This window comes from Corvus moneduloides, chromosome 19, assembly GCF_009650955.1.
Source record: "Corvus moneduloides isolate bCorMon1 chromosome 19, bCorMon1.pri, whole genome shotgun sequence".
Taxonomy (NCBI): domain Eukaryota; kingdom Metazoa; phylum Chordata; class Aves; order Passeriformes; family Corvidae; genus Corvus; species Corvus moneduloides.
This window is the reverse complement of record NC_045494.1, coordinates 6,939,147-6,959,379: the sequence shown is the minus strand read 5'-3', so window position 1 is coordinate 6,959,379 and position 20,233 is coordinate 6,939,147. Positions and strand designations below refer to the sequence as shown.

Sequence of the window (20,233 nt, the reverse complement as noted above, 5' to 3'; positions counted from 1 at the left end):
GAGGCGGTGTCCGGCTCTACGCCGGCCCCTCGCCGCGTGAATCACCGAATTGCGGCACCCGCTGCCGGGAGCCCGGGCGAGTCCGTCTGCGCCGGGGCCTCGCCGGGAACAGATGGCTCCGGAGAGTGCTGACTTCAGCGCCTTGGCTGAGCACAGCACCGGCCCCTGCCTCAACCCACCCTCGCTGCTTGCTCTCCTGGGCACATCCCTCATGTTCTTTTCTCCTCCAGATCCATCCCCAGCCCTGGGCAGGGGTGGAGAACATGTTGGCATACCAAGCTCCGGGGTCGTTTGAGCGGGATACCAACCCCACTGTGCCCAGGAAGCCACTTCACGCCAGGGACATCATCATCCCTTCTCCCAGAGGACCCCAAGCATGTCCTTGACTCCAGACCCACCAGAGGCTCATGGTTTCCACTCTCAGTCTTACGGATCCAGCCTTGCCAGGGTTCTGCACTCGCCGAAGTCTTGCTTGTGGTTGAAGGGTTGTGCAGGGTCGGGTAGAGGTGCTGTAAGCCCAGATGTTTTCCCTCTGCTTGGGATGAATTACTTTGGAAACTGGGACTGCATGAGCCCATTTCCCAAGGTCAAGAGAGGAGCAGAGGTGTAGGAGATGTTTCCAAGCAGCTGTTTCCAGGAGTTATTTAGGGATACGACAGAGGCAAATAAAGTTGTTGGCGGGTGATGGCTGGTTACGCCCCAGAAGGAAGCGATTTCCTCCCTTCCTGGGAAATTTCCATTTCCAGCAGCTTTGTCTGCCTTATCCCCAACCTCTGGGGCAGCCCTGCAGGCACACAGCACCCCAGGGGGAGGAATTATCCCTGCAGGGATGAAACCATCCCTGTTTATTTTTGCTCCCTTAATTACTGTGAGGGTAGGACACGGTGGCAGCAGAGCAGAGCTGTGCCAGATCGGAGCTGCGCCGGATCCGTGCCAGACATGCACCGTGCACAGCACCATCCTCGTGACTTCTGTCCCACCTTTCTCCTTGCTCCACTCTCTGCCTTGATTGTTTTTATGGCTGCTGGGGATCCAAGACACTGGCCAGCTCTGTGTGATTATTTAAACACTGAAGCCCTGAATTCTCTAGGGGATGGAGCAGATAGGGGAGGTGGGGAAGGAGGGATGGTCCTGTCAGCTCAAGGTGGCACAGGGTGGAAGAAGGTGATCTACACCTATGTTTACTTCTTAAGTGAGACCCAGCAGGACAGGGTCAGGTGGGTCCAGGGATAGGAGCAGCTTGGCTCAGATCTTCTTAATTTTCGGCCAGACTTCTTGGGAAGGGGAGGCTGGCAGCCAACAGGAAGGATTGGGATGGATGCAGGACCGGGACAAGTGCAGGGCAGGGAATGGGTGTAGGTCCATGGCCAAATCTCATGTGTCACAAGTGTCACCAGCAAGACTCAGCTCTGGCAGAGGGACCTGTGGGCATCTGATGTCAGATGCCATTAGTGGGATGCAGATGCCTGTGGGGACAGCCCAAGAGGGCTGTGTCACCCAGATGCCACCCTGCCTTTCCAGGGACAGCTCTGGCTTTGTGCTGGCAGTGCACAGACGCAGGTCCTTCCCCAAGTCCTGGTTTAGGATGCACATGGGTTAGAAACCTTCGGCTGACTTTCTCCTAGGAACAGGAGGGTGATGCTGGGGTTTGCCCCACAGAGCTGGAGAGACCAAAGCCTTGGTGTGTTGCTCTCGTGGCTGGGGATGTGCCCTGGGGTGGATGCTTTGAGTAGGGTCTGGGGTGCAGGTTTATGCTGGAGGTGGGGGCTCCCAGAGGCTCTGCCAGGCTGGAGTTCTGGGGGAACCAGAATGGAGGGGGCTGGGCCAGGCTGTGGGGCTTTTCCCCAGTTTAGGATGTGGGATGCCAGTGGGGTTGCCGTGGGTTCTGAGGAGTCTGCATGGAGCCCAGAGCACTTCTCTGACTCTGGTGTTGGCCTGGATGGGCCAGTGCAAAGCTGGACAAACATCAGGATCCCAACACGAACCTTCCACATTCCTCTTGCTCCCCTGGCCCGGCTGCCAGCGAGCTCTTCCCTGCAGGAGGTGGCTGCACACCAGGAGCTGTCGGAGCATAGTGCCTTGCATTTATCAACCTGCTTACAGAGCCTCCTGCAAGAGGAGATGCCAGGGAAAGGTAACGAGGCAGTGGAGAAGCTGGCTGAGCTCCCTTTTGCTGAGACTGTGCCGTGGTTAAGGGACAAGCTGGGATGCCGAGGGTCACACACTGGGGCACTACCACAGCAGTGGGAGGGAGGACGAAGGTGGAGACAGGCACTTTGTGCCCGTGCTGTCGCCACCCAGCCCAGAAAGCTGGGCAAAGAGGGCACAGCATCCCCTGAGAGAGTGGCATCAAGGGGCTGGGGAAGCAAGAGGAAAAGTGCAGTTGCATTTCCTGGGGCTGTGGGCTTCATCTTGGGATGCTATTGGTGCTTGTGTTTCAACCTGGACTTTTGTAGCCATCAGGGCACTTTTAAAAAAATATAAAAAGGACTTTAGGTGTTTAAATGCACAAATGAATTATTTTGATGATGCAGAACAGCCCCCACAGGCTGCATCGTGTCTGGTGGCCCAGACCCAGCAGCAGGTTGGATTTGGGAATTCACTGCATTTTCCCAAAAAAAAAATGTTGGGGGTTTTTGTTTTTTAAGACACTGAAGGACTTGGCCAGGAAAGCTGCAAACCTGGAGTTGGGCTCTCGGTGCAGCTGCTCACTGTGAGCCACTGGACCCAGTGGAGAGGAGATGTGGCTGGGGGGCCTGGCAGGAGAGTGTCACCACCAGTCCTTGCCCGCCACTGCTTGTCCCCACTGCAGACACCTTCCAGCTGTGCCCAGTTGTGCACCAGACTTGGGGTTGTCTCTGTCTCACATGTGGGGATTGGGCTCGGATGGGGATCAAATGTCCCATGGGATGGGGATGCTGGGGAGTCATGGATGTGATGGTGGAGCTGGGTATTATCCCAGGTGTGGGGTTGCTGTTGCCCCCCTCAATCCACCTGGAAGCTCTGCTGGGAAATATTTGTGAGCCAAGACCCTCTGAGGGATCCAGTCCAGGGAGCAGCCACTCCTGGGAGAGATAGATGAAGACCCTGAGCTGCTGGAGAAGCAATAGATGTGTGGGAACAGCTCAGTGCTTCTATGCCAGCCCCAAGGAACCAGATCCCTGGGAAGCTGATCCCCCAGGCCCTGTCACACTGGATCATGAAGGCAACAGAAAGGGTTAAATGCAGCCGCTGCCTCCTTCAATGTTAAACCCAAGATCGGCCCTTTTGTAGTCCTAGGAGAAGAATTTGAGGCATTGAGGACTTGTTGCCTACCCTTACATCTCTCTCAGGGCAAGAGAGGGACAATGCTGCCAGAATCAGGCAGACGTGGGCAGCCTGATGCTGGGGGAGCAGGACACGGCCAGCAGGGATCCAGGACAGGATAGATCCTGCATCCCCCATTGCCCCGAGCCCTTACACTGCAGCAGCCTCAGAGATTTGGCTGAGCTCTCCTGCAGAGAGAGCGGGTGCTGCTTTACAGGGATTAAAATGTAGCCTTAGATGCATTTTTCTCTTCAATTTTTTTTGGCACCTCTTCCATCCCCGGGGTGCCCTGAAGGCACCCTCAGCACCTGGGCAGAAGGTGGCCAGGCTGTCTCAGGGACTAGGAGTGTGTGTGGAGGTCCTGCATCAGGCAGCTCATGGCTGAGGACAGACAGAAGGTTTTTAGGCAAGTTGAAACCTCTCTGGAAACGGCCTCTCCAAGCCCAGCAGCCACAAGGATGCTGTTGCAGGTGGCTGCAGTGCCAGTCTGGGTGGCAGACACCCAACCGCCCACTTGGGTGACCCTGTCCCGGAGCCAGGCGTCTGTCCCTGGGGAAGGCAGAAGCGCAGTGCCTGGGCTCTGTTGAGAGGGCAGCTGCTCTCGGGGTGATGCCCAGTGTTTTGGTGGCTCTGAGCCGGGACATGAGGAGGTTCGGGAGAATCTGCCCCCCACAGTGTGGTCTGAGTTGGGCTCTAACTCCTGCCAGGTCCTGCCAGAGCCGTAGTCCCTTTGCCCGCAGACAGTGGCTCGTTTTGGGGCAGAGTGGGCACCACCCAGGGACAAGGGAGCCCCAGCAGGGCCCCTGCCTGTCTCCCCCCTTCCTTTACTGTATCTCCCCCCTTTTCTCCCCCCCCTCCCGTCCCCCAGTCTGGCTTGCTCTAAACCAGTGCTCCGGGATCAGCTGACGCTTTAATACTGGCCCTGGCGACAGCTGGAGGATGCTGCTGCCTGCGGGGGCTTTGTTCAGTCACCCCCCTCCCTGTGACCGATGGGGACCCTGAGGCTATCCTGCACCGGCTGGGGGGCACCAGGGTGGGCAGCTGGCCAGTGCCCACCACTTCAGTCACCAAAGGGATGGAAGATACTGGCGGGAGGGAAGGAGTCCAACCGCATTCCTCCAGCCCTCCCTGGGACTGGGGACGGGCAGTGCCCAGAGACGGCGTCTGTGCCATTTTGCCATGGGTTTTCCCTCCTGGAGATGGAGGAGAGGGGCGAAGGAAAGGAGGGGGTCTTGCCCTCTTCTCTCTCCGGCACTGGGGCCGGCCCCGGTGCCAGGAGAGGCGGGCCGGTTTCTGGAGGGAGGGCTGTCCGTCCCCCGTCCCCCCCCTTCCACCGGGGCTGGCGGCCAGCCCCGAAGTTGCGGCGAGGCGGGAGGACACACGTCCTGTCCTTCCACCGCCCCCGGGCTCCCCCCAGCCTCCATCCCCGCATCCCTCCGCGCTCCTCCCGACCGTCCCGCCCGGGCAGCCCCGCCGGTGCCGGGGCGGGGGGAGATGGCTGCCGGGGCTCGGAGGTCGCCGAGACACCTGCTGCCACCGGGCCCCCCCCCGTGCACACCCGCTCCGCTCCCGCTCCCTCCTTCCTCCGCTCCCGTCCCTGCCTCCAGCCGCCGCTGCAGAGCCGCCGCCGCCGCCGCCGCCGCCGCCGCCGCCGCCGCCGCCGCCAAGGACGAGCCGGGACCGACGGCGGCCGCCGGAGCCCCCCGCCAGCCGCGGCGGGGGCTGACCCTGCCCCGGGGGGCTGCCCCGCAGGAGGAGAAGCTTTGGAAGAGCCGAGCCCCCGGTGGGACGAGCCCCGCCGGAGCCGCGGGGCATGTAGGCACCGAGCAGCGGCGGTCCCGTAAGTACCGGGCGGGCTGGGGGCAACCGGGGCCCGACGGGCTCCGCTGCCGCCCCGCCATCGCCGCCAGCAACTTTTAGGGATGAGGCGGTTGTTTTTTTGGGGTGGGGGCTTTCCCCGTCTGTCTCTCCCTACCTCAGCATCCCCCCGCATCCCCAGAGCTGCCGTTCCCCATCCCGGGCACGGGACAGAAATGAGCCTTCATCCTGGGCGCTGTTCTGGGGGGTTTTGGGGGGAGTGGGAGGCAGGAAAAATTGAGGAGACCTCCCTGGGTGCCACCAGCCCTGTGTCCCCCGCCGCCACCTTGCGTAACCCAGCGGCAGGCAGGACACTTGGCGTTTATTTTTGGTTAATCCATATTCGACCTTTTTAAGCTGCGTTTAGGTGCGTGCGTGTGTGGGGCCCTCACCATCGCCCCGGCCCGCAGCCCCCGGCCCGCAACTGTTGCTGTCGGAGGTGCGGGCGAGGAAGGGGAGGGTGATGAGGAAGAGGAGGGTGATCCCGGGTGGTGACGGATGAAGGTTGAAAGGAGACGGTGCTTGCCGGGGGCTGCCAGTGCTTCTCTCTCCCGAGTCATCCCCCCTGCATGGGGACAGGGATGGTGATGAGTTGTCTTTGAGGAGGTTTTGCTGCTTTTTCCCCTTCTGAGGGGCTTCATCGTGGTCTCCTTGTTCCACAGGGGTGTCCCTATCGGGGCAATGACAAGCCCTGGCACATCCTGGTGCCCTCCTCTGTGCCGCCTCTCTTCCCCACCTGGCTCCTGCCAGGTTTGGCTTCGCTCTGTCCTTTCCGTCCATCAGCAGCACTTCCCCATCCCCTGGCGCAGGCTGCGTTTTCCCTCTGGTTTCAGGCTCGGAGGCTTTTTGGGGGGGATAAGGTTTCTCTTTCCTGAATGATATTTTGCGTGTCGGAATTTTATTTCTCCCCTTCCTGAGGTCAAAATATCTGCATGAGCTCTCCCTCTCTTGGAGCAGGGGAGGGAGTGAGGGCAAAAAAGGAGGTTTAAAATTAGGAGCAAACTTTCCCTGTTGCATTAAAAATGACATCTCAGGGTCTGGTGGGAGGTAGGGGTTCTATCGGTGCCTTTAGCGTGAGGCTTCTGTGAGTTTGGTGCACCAGAGGAAGCTGTGCCTAGGAAGGGGGTTAACCTGCTCAAAACTACCCCAAAGCAACAAAAACAAGTGCCAAAGCCATCAAGCAGCTTTGTGGTGTCCTCTGGGGAGGCTGCCAGGAGGTGGCATTGCCTTGCCCAGTCTCCTGGCCATGGCCACCTTCTTCCTGACCCAGACTGGCCACTGGCGCTTCACCCGGCTGGAAAACCTCCCTTTTGGGAAAGCCTTTTCCAAAGGGACCGATTCTGCAGTGCTTCCTACGAGGGGTTGGAAAATGTGGGTTTTCTTTAAAGTCAGCAGGGCTTTGCTGTGTTGTGCTGAGCCCAAGAGCAGCCCCAGCTCTGGCAGTAGCTCAGGGATGGGCTCAGTTTCTCCTCAGCCTCCACCACTTTCCTGCAATCTGTCATCCCCCGCCAAAAACTCGAATTTTCCTGGACCCCTCTAGCTCAGTACGAGAAACAATGGGTTGGAAACGCATGGTGCTGGCTGGGCTGGAGGAGCTGGCTGCCCTTTGCCTCCCAAATTCGGCCATTTTGGAGTGGCCCTGTCTCCAAGCTGTGCATGGACCCCTTGCCAGCCATGGGCTCTCTGGCCTTAAACCCCTCCATCCTCTTCCATGTCTGCCAAAGGCTGTGGTGAGCCAGCCTGACTCTGCATGGTGGCACTGGGTTCCTGGGAAGGATGGAAGTTCATTGCCCTGATTGCCTCAGCACTGGCTGAACGATGGGATGAGCCCGTGCCCACCTCCCCTCTGCCGCTCCAGTGCGTTCTGGCTGTGAGGGATGGGGATATTTTCCACCTGTGGCTTGGTCCATGGGAAACCAGATTGCTGAACCCTGTCCCCAGTCACAGCCAGGAGCAGGGGGTGACAGAGCTTGGCATCGCAAGGGGCGTCCGCTGCTCTGTGCCTGGATTACTCGGTACTGGAAGAGGCTCCTGAGCTTGGGCAAGAGCTGGGTCGAGGAAGAGGAGGATAGGGCCCTGGAGTAGGTGAGGTGCCAGGGCTGGCACAAGCAAACCCCATCAGCCACCACAAGGGCCCAGAGTATATTTAAACGTCCTTGAGGAGGGCTCAGACGGGCAGTGCTGCTGGCAGGGTGGTTCTGTTTGTTTTGGGTGGCGTGTTGCTCCCCTTCCTCTCTGCTCGGGTAGCTGATGCCGGATTCCCGATGAATTATTTATCACAGGACTAAAAATACTTGGGAATTCGAAGTGAGGAGCAGGCAGCGCAGGCTGCCCGGCCACTGAGCTGGCCGTGCCAGAGCATGGGATGCTGCCAGCATGGCATGACTCACCTGCTGCCCTCTCTGGCCAAGGGGCCCTGGCTGCGGCCATCGGTGTGGCGTTGTGGCTCCTGCAGCTCCACCAGCTGTGATGGGAGTGGGGTGGGGGATGCAGTCAGGTAGGGTGAACCCGCTGGGTGATGGTGGGTGCTGGGGGTTGATGACTCCCTGATGAAACTCACCTGGTTGAGAGAGATGCTGCCCGGTGAGCATCAGTGCCTGGACAGCTGCCTGAGCCTTCCCGGTACCCATGGAGCACAGGAGGGAAATGTAAGCTTTGTGTTCCTTGTCTTCTGGAGGTGACAGTCCTGGTGCTCAAATCTGCACCACGCAGCTCTTGCAGGGTGCCCAGCCTGGCAGCCATTGGGTTTAAATCGCGCATTTTGAGTCCAACATGCCGGCAGCGTTTTCGCAGTGTGCTGAAGGGGTGTCCGTCACTGCGGCACGGAGGAGTGTTGGGGTGCAGGTCACTGGGGCAGCCCAGACCCCAAAACCAGCTGGGACTCAGTGAGAGAAGCATCTGGCTGTGCTGTAAACACGTTAAGCAACAGCAGCTTTTAATTGCAAGTGACGTTTCTGAGAACCAGCTGGCACCTTGCTGCATGAAGCAACACCAGCGCGTGGCTGGTGCCACCACGGAGGGCTGCTCGTCCCCCTCCCCGCTGCCCAGCTTGGCACGAGGGTGACAGCCCTGGAGGAAATGGGGCTCAGAGGGGCTTGGATGCTCCTGACCACAGGTTGGTGGGCTCTGAGGGGTGAGCTCCTGCACAGGGGTGCATCACTGTGGGCAGGGATGTGTCCCCCTTCAGGGGACTGTCACCCCAACTGCTGCAGCATGAGCACCCACTGGCAGTGGGGAACTGGGGACTTGGCAGGGAGGATGTGCCCAAACAGCCCCTGAGAGCCTGGATTTGGGGTGCAGCCAGCAGAGACACGGTGTGAAGGGCGTCCCATCTGGGCGGGCACTACCAGCAGGGGACACACGTTGTGGGTAAAGACAAGAAGGAGGAAAGATGAAGGACGCTGTGTAGAGGGAAAACTTGGAGATACGGAGCCAGACAGGTGCATTGGTTGGGATTTTGTGGCAGAGAAGGGGCTGAGGTAGTGTGATGGGCGGGAGACAGGCAGCAGGACAGGCAGGGGACTACCTGCTTCAGGGACTGTGATGTGCAAAATCTCAGTAAGAGGGGTGCAGAGCTGAACCCTTCCTCAAGGGCAAAGCCTTTGAATATTGAGGGTGGCTGTCTGCTGCAGAGAGAGGCACCAAGGAGCTGCCAGCCCCTCCTGGCACCTCTTGCAGCTGTCCCTGTCCCTAGCTGAAGGGACAATACGGACCAGCGTAGCAGTGGTGGCTTTTGGATGGGGTGGGAGGGCAGTGGGAGGGAGATGGTGGTGGTGGGATGGGGGCAGGGTGGTGGTGGGAAGCAGGGACTCTCTGTGAAGGGTTAGTGCTTGACAGGACTGGAGACAAGTGACACAGTACTGAGGTGTACAGTGGGTGGTGAATACAGCCCTGTGGCCATTCCTTCACCACATCCAGTATCCAAGGGATGAGGGTCCCCTTGTTCCCCCGGGGTCAACCTGCAATGGTGATGCCCCAGGGCAGTGGGGAGGGCTGGGGTGAGTGGGGCTGGTGGTCCTGGTGTTCGGCTGGATGCGAGGGGCTGTGTCCTGTGCTGGCAGGGACGCGCTGGTGGACATGGGCAGAGCGCCGGCGCACGCTCTGCTACTGTCGATGGTGCTGGGCTGCTCGGCTGCCTTCACGGACATCCTGCTGCCGGGCCCTGAGGAGCCGGTGGTCAACGTGGCCGTGGTGTTCGGGGGCACGTCCTACCCCCTGCACATCCGCTCCCGCCTGAGCCCCCAGAGCTTCCTGGACATGCCCCTGGAGATCCACCCCATCACTGTCGTCGTCAACAACACCAACCCCAGCACCCTCCTCACCCAGATCTGCAACATCCTCGCCAGTCACAAGATCCACGGCATCGTCTTTGAGGACAACGTGGGCACGGAGGCCGTGGCCCAGATCCTTGACTTCATCTCCTCCCAGACCCAGGTCCCCATCATCAGCATCAGTGGCGGGTCTGCAGTGGTCCTGACCCCAAAGGTGAGACCCTCACTTGGTATTTCCAAGGGGGATGAGAGAAATGAGGAATTATTAGAGAGAGTATGTAAGGGATGTGGAATGCTGGAGGGCAGAGGAGCTGCTGGGCTGCAGCATTTGGGATCAGGGGCAGGAATAGGCAGTGGCTGTGGCAGTGTGGCCAGCTGGGGTGATGGGACGTGGTGGGGACTTCAAGGAGGGGCCCCGTTGATGGGATGTGGGAGAGGACCTTAACGCCCTGTGGAAGGACCTTCCCCGGTGTGCTGCTTCCTGTGCCCACCACGGGGTGCTGGGTTGGTGGCACTGGGGCTACTGGGGCAGTGGCAAGGTGATCACAACCTCGTCTTCCTCTCACCCTGCTGGGGCTGGATGCAGCCCTGGAATGGCCGGGTGGGCAGCGTGAAGAGCCTTGCTCAGCTGTGGTGGCGATCTCAGGTGCACCATGGCTGACACAGGAGTTCTGTCTTCCCTGCTCCTCGCTGGCACCAGACACTGTCAGTTACTGTCCCCTGCCTGCTGGGAAGTGCTGGTGGCAGGGAGAGCTGGAGCCAGGCTGGAGGGTGCTGGGCATTGGGGATTTGGGTTATCTCCTCATAGTGGCTCATCCCACCCTGCCCGGCCTGGGTGCTGGAGGGGTTTCAGTGCTTGCTCTTTCCTGTGGCTGGAGATCCTGCCCTTCTTCAGGGCACAGATTTTGTGCTTTTCTTGCATAGTGGTTTGGGGTCCAACCCCTCTGGATTGCACCCCCCCAGCCCTGCCTGTACCCGCTGGTGCTCCTGGAGCACCTAAAGCTCACTTTGGCTGGGTGGCAGTGGGTGCAGTGGGCTCTGGTGGGGGCAGTGGACTCATGTGGGTGTAGAGGGCTCAGATGGAGCCTGGAGCAATGGAAAATAATCCATGGCTTTGCTGCGGTCCAGGTGATTTTCTGCATCTTTCTCCAGGGGTTGGATGTTTTGGGGTCAGTGGAGGGATCTTGTCTCCTCCTCCCTGTCTGGGATTTCCTGGGGCTCACCCCAGACTACTTCTCTGGAGGTGGAGGGGGTCTGGGTGGCAAAACCCTGCTGCCTGCATGTGACCTTCGGCAAATGCCATTCGCTGAATCATTTAAGACAGAATCAGATCAATTAAGGTTTGCTAATGAGAGGCCAGATGGCCGGGGAGGTGGGGCGAGAGGGAAGGAGCTTCACAGGCTCTGGCTGCAGGTAGTGAGACGGAGCAGGGATGGGATTTATGCTCCTGGCAGAGCTCTTGCCTACCTCTTTCTCCTGGTTTAAGGAGAAACTGTTGATCTCCTTTGGAGGATGGAAGAATTTCTGGTATATAAGCTCAGAATTGGATATGAGGCTGCAGGAGTTGACCCTTTGCATGGGGTGAGGTCCTTTGGAGGAGGATCAGTCTGATTTTGGGTGTCTCCAGCTCATGGACTGTACTGGTTCATGGCAATTGTAAACTTTTCATGATGGCAAATTCAAGGAGGCTTGCATAGGTGCAAGAGACCTGGATCATGATGCCAGAGCAGCCCCTGACCCCTCTCCTCCCGCAGGAGCCCGGATCAGCTTTCCTGCAGTTGGGTGTCTCCATCGAGCAGCAAATCCAGGTGATCTTCAAGGTGCTGGAGGAATACGACTGGGGCTCCTTTGCTGTCATCACCAGCCTCTACCCAGGCTACAACATCTTCCTGGATGTCATCCGCTCCTTCACGGATGCCAGCTACTTCGGCTGGGAGCTGCAGGAGGTGCTCACCTTCGAGATGAGCCAGGAGCAGAGCAGCTCCAGGATGCAGCGGCTCCTGCGCCAGATCGATGCCCAGGTCCTCATTGTTTACTGCTCCCGAGAGGAGGCCGAGTATCTCTTCTCCATGGCGGAACAAGCTGGGCTTGTGGGGCCAGGATACGTCTGGATCGTGCCCAGCATGACAGTAGGCAACATGGAGGTGCCGCCCTCCTCCTTCCCTGTCGGCCTCATCAGCGTGGTGACAGAGAGCTGGAAGCTGAGCCTGAGGCAGAAGGTGCGGGATGGGGTGGCCATCATTGCCATGGGGGCAGCCAGCTTCTTCCGTGCCCATGGCTACCTCCCAGAGGTGGGGCGGGACTGCTGGACCCCCACCAGGGCCACAGCCACCAACACAAGCTTCTACCGGTGAGGCTTGGGGTCCCCCTGGGATGGGTGGGAAATGGGAGGAGTGGGGAAAAGAGAGGGAAAGGCCAGGGGAGGAGGGGTACAGAGCTGGTGGGCAGCAAGGATGATGCTCCCTGAGGGCTGCAGCTGGTGGTCCATGCCTCTTGGCTGGGACTCTCCTGCAGCATCTCCCCAGAGCAGCCCTTGCCTTTTCCCACGTTTCTTGGCAACTCAGGACCCCTGGGGATCTCAGGGGGGTTTTCATAGCTCTGTGGCACCTTGGGGCTGCTGTGGCAGTCTGTGCATCCTCAGCCCTGCAGTGGACCATCATCCTCAGTGCCTCCTTGCTGGAAGAGCTTTCTCCAGCTCCTCTCTGCCCCTTGCATGGGGGCTATAGCTGGTCCCCAGCTCTCAGCCCTACATGTTTCCATGGGACCTGTGGCAGCCTGGCTGAAGGTGGAGGAGAAGGAGGAGGAGGAGGAGGGCTGTACAGTGCAGGGCTACACAGCCAGGAGCTTACAGGCTCTGTGTCCCACCAGGCACCTCCTCAATGTGACGTGGGAGCACAGGGACTTCTCCTTCAATGAAGGTGGCTACCTGGTCAGGCCCACCATGGTGGTGATCACGCTCAACCAGCACCGGCTCTGGGAGATGGTAGGACCCCCAGGCCCCCCGGGATGGGCACACTGAGGGGTGGCTGGGCAGGGTGAGCCTGGGGCCATGCACAGGCTAGGGTCCCACCCTGGGGTGGGTTGTACCATGTGAAACCCAAAAGTACCGTGGCTGGTCCCAAAAGTACCCGTGGTGCCATGGTGGGGGTTTGCAGCAATGGTTCTCCCCTGCAGTTTGGCTGATAAGTTCAGTCAGAAACGCAGATGCCCACCTCTGGAGAACAGCAGCCAAACACCTAGACCTGAAACAAGATGTGCGGAGGGGTTTTTGCTAGTTTGAAAGTATTTTGGGTAAAGTTTGGCCAGGTTTGTGTTCACCCAGGTGTGAAGCTTGGGGCTCAGGAGGAAACACCTCACCCCGTGGTCCGGGGGTGTGTGGGGAAAGGGATGCTGAGATGGGGCTCACCAGGAATAAGCCCCAAAGGTGGGAGGATGGATATGGGATCCCGTGTGATCCCCCAGAGCCCCTTGCTGGGGTGACCATGTGCTCTCCCTTGAGGGCAGGTGGGCAAGTGGGAGAAAGGCATCATCCACATGAAGTACCCGGTGTGGCCCCGCTACGGCTCCTTCATGCAGCCCGTGGTCGACAACCGCCACCTGACAGTGGCCACCCTGGAGGAGAGACCCTTCGTCATCGTGGAGAACACGGACCCCAGCACTGGGGTCTGCGTGCGCAACACCGTGCCCTGCCGCAAGCAGACCAACTCCTCCCAGAGGTGAGCAGGGACATGGAGCTCAACAATTCTGGCCACCACTCCCTTGGCATGTGGTGTCCAGGGTGCTCAGAGCATCTCTGGTTGGTCCAACCCCTCTTTCCCGGTGTGTTTCCAGTGGCGATGGCCTCGTGGATCCCTACACCAAGCTGTGCTGCAAAGGTTTCTGCATAGACATCCTGAAGAAGCTGGCCAAGACAGTGAAGTTCTCCTACGACCTCTACCTGGTGACCAATGGCAAACATGGCAAGATCGTCCGTGGGGTCTGGAATGGCATGATTGGTGAGGTAGGGGTGGGCATGGCTCAGACCCCCGCTTCAACACTCCCTGGAGGGCACCACTCACCCCTGACCTGAGGTTTTGCTGGTGGAGATGAGATCTGTGGTGGCACTGTGGGCAGGGGACAGCTTGGCATGAGCTCCTCCTTGGAGGAGGAGTCAGATGAACATTTACAACCCCACAGCAGGTTGTGTCTGTGCCACTGCTAACTTTAGAAGTTAATTTTTTTTTTTAATAAAGGCAGAAATTAAGGCTGGAAATGCTGGAGATGAGGAAATGCCTGGGGAAAGTGGTCTGGGTTCCTCTGCTTGTCCCTCTGCCCATGCCAAGCCCACCTTCCCCTTTTCCAGGTGTACTACAAGCGTGCAGACATGGCCATCGGCTCCCTCACCATCAACGAGGAGCGCTCCGAGATTGTGGATTTCTCCGTGCCCTTTGTGGAGACGGGCATCAGCGTCATGGTGGCCCGGAGCAACGGCACCGTGTCCCCCTCCGCTTTCCTGGGTGAGCCCTGTGTCCCCCCGTCTTTCTGCAGGTTCATCCCACGCTCCCTACAAATGCAAATTGGAAATATTGTTCAGTTTTAATAACTTTCAAGAAAAAAAAAGCCTAAGTCATAAGGGAAGGAGATTGTGCTGTCAGCTTTGGGGCTTCCTCCTTCCCTGTCTGAATAATCCTTTTATTATGGAGACGGAGGCTGGAGACTGAGGCTGGGCTCAGTGGTTTTCTCCCCTTCATTTTTGTGTGGAGGAGGAGGATGGGGACGTGGGGGGATTTGCCAGCTTGGAGCTCTGCTTTGGGGATCCATCTCTGCCACCGTCACCAGAGCCAGTGGTTAAGCCAAGTGCAGGAAACCTCCAGTGCTAAAAGTTTTATTTAATGAGTTTTACACCAGCAAAGCTGCAGCCTAGGAAGGGGAGGAGACTGGCCAAGGTCGTCAGGAAATTCGGCTTGGGCAGGGCTTGAGGCTCTCGGCAAGGGCACAGCAGCAACGTCCCAGCTCAGCTGGAGCTGGGCTCTTGTGTGGGGAAGGTGCAGGTGGTTGCTAAGGATGCCATGGAAGGTGGGACCACCAGCCTGGGCACATCTTCCTCATCCTGTCCCCCCCACACCACAGAGCCCAACCTCCCAAGGAAGCAGGGTCACCTTCACCAGCCCCGGGGACAGACGGAGCATCCTGCCCTGCTTTGGCAGGGCCGGGGTCTGCGGTCCCCACGTCCCCGTGTCTCCTGCCTCTGCGCTAATGAGCCACACCCCCATCAGGGGAGGCCTCTCCTCCCTGACAGCGAAGGACGTGCTGACAAATGGACCTCGGCGGCCGCGCACTGACAGCTCGGATGCATCCCCAGTGCTCCTGCTGCTCCATCCCAGATCATCCCGGGCGGGCAGTGGCTCATTGCCTGTCCCCACTCACGGGCTAAGCAGGCTGGGGGGCTGGTTCCATGCCTGATGCAGGCACAGTCCTGTGGGCAGAGTTATCACGGGGGAGAACTTGTGATTCCATGGGAAACTCTCCTGCAGTGACCCTGGAGATGGGCAGCATTTTGTAAACATCTCCCTGTTGATGAGGACCTGATTTGGTCTAGGCAGGGCTGCATCCCCTAGCTCTGCACCAACCCCCTTCCCTCCTGATTCCCTGTGGAGCTGCTTGGCCATGGTGCTGCCAGGCTCTGACTCCTCTCCAAGGAGGGGCAATATTCAGGATGAGCCCCATCCACCAGGGAGGGCTCCTGGGAGTCCTCAGAGGACATGGGGATGTCCCAGGAGGCTCACAGAGTTCCACTTGCTTTGCAGAACCTTATAGTCCAGCCGTGTGGGTCATGATGTTCGTCATCTGCCTCACCGTGGTGGCCATCACCGTCTTCGTGTTCGAGTATTTCAGCCCCGTTGGCTACAACCAGAACCTCACCAGTGGCAAGAGTGAGTTGGGCAGGTGGGAGCTGGGAGCTGGGAGGGGGGACACACCCCTGGCTGGGCTGACAACTGTCCCCTCTGTTCCCTGTCCCCGCAGGGCCGGGAGGTCCCACCTTCACCATCGGCAAGTCCATGTGGCTGCTGTGGGCTCTGGTCTTCAACAACTCAGTGCCCATCGAGAATCCCAAGGGCACCACCAGCAAGATCATGGTGCTCATCTGGGCCTTCTTCGCTGTCATCTTCCTCGCCAGCTACACAGCCAACCTGGCTGCCTTCATGATCCAGGAGCAGTACATTGACACTGTGTCGGGGCTGAGTGACAGGAAGGTGGGGCTGATCACTGGGGTGGGAGCCCTAAAAAAATCCCTAAAAAAACCCCTTTTTGAAGTTACTGGCAGTGATGTGTGTGAAGCTGCGCATCACTGCCAGTTGGCTGGGCATGAATGCATGAGTCAAGGGCTGGCTGTGGGGAGGGGACATGGAAAGACATGGGCACTGTGTGATGCCACCCCTGGGGCTCCCCACTGCAGTTCCAGAGGCCGCAGGAGCAGTACCCACCCTTCCGCTTTGGCACTGTCCCCAACGGCAGCACCGAGAGGAACATCCGCAGCAACTACCCCGACATGCACACCCACATGGTGAAGTACAACCAGCGCTCTGTGGAGGACGCCCTCACCAGCCTCAAAATGGGGTACGGCTCCTCCAGATGGGGTGTGGTTCTTAGAGCTCCTTCAAAAGGGATACAGCACCCCCAAATAACTACGGCTCCCTGGAATGGGGTACAGGACCTCCCAGATGGAGAAGGGATTTCTCAACTGGGGTACAGCCCCCCACAAGCTGGATGTGGGCCCCCCAGGCTGGGTACAGCTCTCCCAGACTGCGTATGGCTCTGTGCATCTTCCCTGGATGAAGTACAGGACCCCCAGACAGGACATAACCTGCTACAGATGGGGTGCAGCTTCATACAGCTCCCCTCAAAAGGGATGCAGCTCACCCCAGATGGGCATGGCTCCCCCAAGTGGGACACAACTCCCCCCAAGGTTGGGTACTTCCCCTCCAAGTGCGGTTACAGCTCTCCAGGATGGGTCAGGGGCCCCAAGAGCATATAGAACCCCCTCCAGATGGGCTACAGCTTTCTGAAAGGGATAGAGCTTCCCCAAATAGGCACAGCCCTCCCCCAAAAATGGGCTTTCAGACCCCCCCTCACCCTTCCTCCTGTTGGTGGGGCAGGAAGCTGGATGCCTTCATCTACGACGCGGCGGTGCTCAACTACATGGCGGGCAAGGATGAGGGCTGCAAGCTGGTGACCATCGGCAGTGGGAAGGTGTTTGCCACCACGGGCTACGGCATCGCCCTGCAGAAGGACTCGCACTGGAAGCGGGCCATCGACCTGGCCCTGCTCCAGTTCCTGGGAGACGGTGAGTGCTTGCGTGAGCTCCTCGTTAGCCCTGTCCCCATCCTCACCCCACCCCTGCCCTGCAGATTAACCCAGGGGACAGGGCTCAAACCCTGTGCTCAAACCCAGGCTCACATCCTCATGGCAGGATGGCACTGAGGGACTTCACCAGCTCCTTTCAGGGGATATTAAATCCTCTGGATGTTGTGCTCGTCATTCCCTCTGGGGTTGTAAAATCCAGGAAATGGCTGTGCACAAGATTTGAGGGTCCTGAGGAGAAGCCTGGGAAGAGGACAGTAAGCACTGGTGGCTGGCGCATGGGTGGGGGACAGAGTCAGGAGAGGACCCTGGCGGTGGGATGCTCAGGCCAAGGGCAGCAGCAAGCATTAGGTGATTACAGCTCCAGAGGCTCAAGGGTCTCCTTCTCCTCCTCTACCCACAGTGGGGTGGAGAGGGGCAAGGACGTGCTTGGGAAGGTGATTCCCAAGGGTGGATTTTCACCCCCTGCACCGTTGTGCGTGTCCCAGGCGAGACCCAGAAGCTGGAGACGGTTTGGCTGTCAGGGATCTGCCAGAATGAGAAGAATGAGGTGATGAGCAGCAAGCTGGACATCGACAACATGGCCGGGGTTTTCTACATGCTGCTGGTGGCCATGGGGCTGAGCCTGCTGGTCTTCGCCTGGGAGCACCTCGTCTACTGGAAGCTGCGTCACTCCGTCCCCAAGTCCCACAAGCTTGACTTCCTCCTGGCCATCAGCAGGGTGAGGGATGCTGACAGGGGCTTTCGAGGGGCGCAAATGTCTTCACACGGTGTCACAGGGATGGACACGGCTTGGTGGGCATTGTCCTTTGACCCTCATGGGAGGGATTGGAGATGTTTGTGTTGATGTGAGCTCTTGGTGAGAAAAGCCAGCTTTTGAAGAAAGGGCTCACTCCTGGAATGACCCCACATCCTTATTAGCATCCCTGGGGAAAGGGGTGATAGAGGATGGTGTCGCCCACCCTGACAGTTCTTGGAATGCTGGGGAGGGGGCATCAGTGCTCTGAAGCCACCTCACCTCAGCAGCATGAACTCAGCTCAGGAGGGTGGGCTCAGGGGGCAGGACCCCACTGACCTTGCTGACGGTGGGGGGGCCCATTTCTCCCCACAGGGCATCTACAGCTGCTTCAATGGGGTTCAGAGCCTGTCGAGCCCCGGCCGGGCGCCCACACCCGATGTCACTGCCAGCTCAGCCCAGGCCAACGTGCTGAAGATGCTGCAGGCTGCCAAGGAGATGGTGACAACGGCCAGCGTGGGTGGCTCGCTGGAGCAGGCCACCCGCACCATCGAGGACTGGAGCAACCACAGCGAGCGCCTCCAGACCACCTTCTCCCTGAGGACACCCCAGCTTGTGGTGCAGAACAGCACCGGCGCACACCGGGGCCCCCCCTCTGGCCCGCACCCCACCGAGAGGCTGGGGAGAGCCTACGCTCCCAAGGGTGCTCCCCTGGGGCTGCCGCTGCCCCAGCCCATCCCTGTGGACTCCCGTCTGCACGGGGAGGAGAACTGGAGAGGGGCAAACGAGCACCTCCACCTGCTACACCCCTTGAAGTTTCGGGGTGGCTGTGTAGGGGATGAAGCCCTTACAGGTTTCCCCCACCTCCTGGTGAAGACTTCCCCAGGAGGGGATTATGGGGAGCAGGTGCTGGTGGGGAACCATGTCGGGGCTCCCCTCCCGCCCCCCACATCCCCCAGGGACCTCCCACCACCGGACATCTACAGGGAGCACAAGCGGCCATCAGGGCGGGGGGACCAGCTCCAAAACAACCCCCTGCTCCAGAGGGACGGGGCACACGGGAGCTCAGGGACTCCGCCTCGGCTGCTCTCGGCAGCGGAGAAAAAGCGGGAGGTGGGCAGCGCCTTCCTGCCTCCATCCTGCTCTCGCGGAGCCTTCCCGAAAGTCACCAGGACTTGCAGAGCCAGGGGCGAGCCGGCGCGGCAGGAGGCGGCGGTGATGGAGCGGGAGAAGCCGAACCGGTGGGCGAGCTCGGCCAGGGCGCCCGGGGGGCGCGGCGAGAAGCGGCGTCCCGGGGGGCTGCGGCGCTGCGGGGCCGCTCGCCCGCCCGCCCGCACCGACGTGCCCGACCTCTTCCCCGAAGCCGAGGCCGGCTACGGCTGCGGCTCCCGCTGTCCACAGGCCGCTGGCCGGCTCCCACCGCGCTCGCCCGTGACCAGGCTGCCGTCCTACCGGGAGGCTTGCCGGCAAAACCCCCGTGCCACCGCCACCGTGCCGGCGTGCGCGCCCCACGCCTGCATGAACTCCTACGCCAACCTGCCCCTCTACGCGGGACACCTCTCGCGGGGGTCCCCGCCGCCCCGGGAGCACCCCGGGGTGCACCCCTGTGACCGGGGGTCCGGGCGCTGGGACAGCGCCTGCAGAGACTGTGGGAGGCGCGGGGCGCTGGCCTTTCTGCGGGCGCTGGGGGCGGAGAGGAGGGACCCGCTGGTGGCCCGCGGGGTGGCGAGTCCCTGCGCCGGCGGGTCCTGGCGGCGGGTCTCCAGCCTGGAGTCGGAGGTGTGATGGGGGGACAGGGGGGTGTTCGCACCCCTCTGCCTGCCCTTTGCCCGGGTGTCCCCACGGGCCAGCCAGCGGCTCCCGGCCGGGCTCCGGCCTCCCGGGGTCCTGCACCGCCGGCAGCGGGATGCTCCAAGCGGCTCGGCGGGTCCCGGTGCGCTCTTTGGGGGAGTCGGAGGAGCCTGGCAAAGGCTGGTACATGCTGGGTCGAGCTCTCCCCACAGGCAGGGCTGGCATCGGGGACGCCAAACGCATCGCCGCCGTTTTGCCGTCACGTTTTGTTTTCATTCAAAGGGACTCGAAACGCCACGTCCAGGTCATTAAAAAGACATTTTCAGCTGTCTGGGGACCCTTCTTCCATCCTCCGGGGCTGCCCTTGGTATCATGGATTCCTATGAATATTCGTGGTGCTGTGCACCCCCTCCCCGTCCGTGTCCCGTTACTGCTGAGCCGGGGCACGGGCTCGTCCCACCGGCAAAGGAAAGCTGGAAAAGGCAAATGGCAACTGCGCTGAGGGGTAATTAGGAGCCGTCAGCCTGTGCAGAGGCTGGAGCCGAGCACCGGAGCCGGGGTTCCTGCCCCCTGCTCAGGTTTTGGGGTGCTGGGCACTGATAGCCCTGGGCTCGGGTCACGGCTACACACGGCAGCCTGGCAGGGATCTCCAGCTCGGCACAGCAGCCCCGGGAAGGTGTTCTGTGGGGAATGAGAAAGGGAAAAATTCCTTCCAGGCTGATGGACCCATAAATCAGGTGTGATAGATGAGCAGGGTTTAATTCTTCTCTTCAGGTACGTCTGACACAGTCCTTTCCCTGCCGGGCTGGGGCGTGAGCAGAGGCGGCCGTGACTCACAGGCAGGGGAGAGGGTCTTTGGGAAATGGGAATTGAGGCTCCGGGGCTCCGGGCTGCAGCCAGGGCTTTGCCGGGAGATTCCAGCCTCATCCCA

The 20,233-nt window shown here is 60.1% G+C and overlaps 1 protein-coding gene across 1 annotated transcript; it reads left to right on the top strand.

Moving 5' to 3' along the window:
- The first annotated feature begins 4,490 nt into the window (after nucleotides 1-4,490).
- On the top strand, nucleotides 4,491-19,633 carry GRIN2C (glutamate ionotropic receptor NMDA type subunit 2C). Its single transcript, XM_032129053.1, has 13 exons — nucleotides 4,491-5,146; nucleotides 9,225-9,648; nucleotides 11,189-11,784; nucleotides 12,303-12,417; nucleotides 12,939-13,150; nucleotides 13,266-13,434; nucleotides 13,777-13,930; nucleotides 15,221-15,346; nucleotides 15,438-15,667; nucleotides 15,871-16,031; nucleotides 16,571-16,758; nucleotides 17,264-17,496; nucleotides 17,887-19,633. The coding sequence occupies exons 1-13, from the start codon at nucleotides 4,506-4,508 to the stop codon at nucleotides 19,294-19,296; spliced, it is 4,659 nt and encodes a 1,552-aa protein (XP_031984944.1). The 5' UTR covers nucleotides 4,491-4,505; the 3' UTR covers nucleotides 19,297-19,633.
- The last annotated feature ends 600 nt before the right edge of the window (nucleotides 19,634-20,233 follow it).

Coding starts and splice junctions, on each gene's coding strand:
- GRIN2C (XM_032129053.1), top strand. CDS start 4,506: ATGGAGGAGAGGGGCGAAGGAAAGGAGGGGGTCTTGCCCTCTTCTCTC. Junction 5,147..9,224: donor CACCGAGCAGCGGCGGTCCC/GTAAGTACCGGG, acceptor CTGTGCTGGCAG/GGACGCGCTGGTGGACATGG. Junction 11,785..12,302: donor ACCAACACAAGCTTCTACCG/GTGAGGCTTGGG, acceptor GTGTCCCACCAG/GCACCTCCTCAATGTGACGT.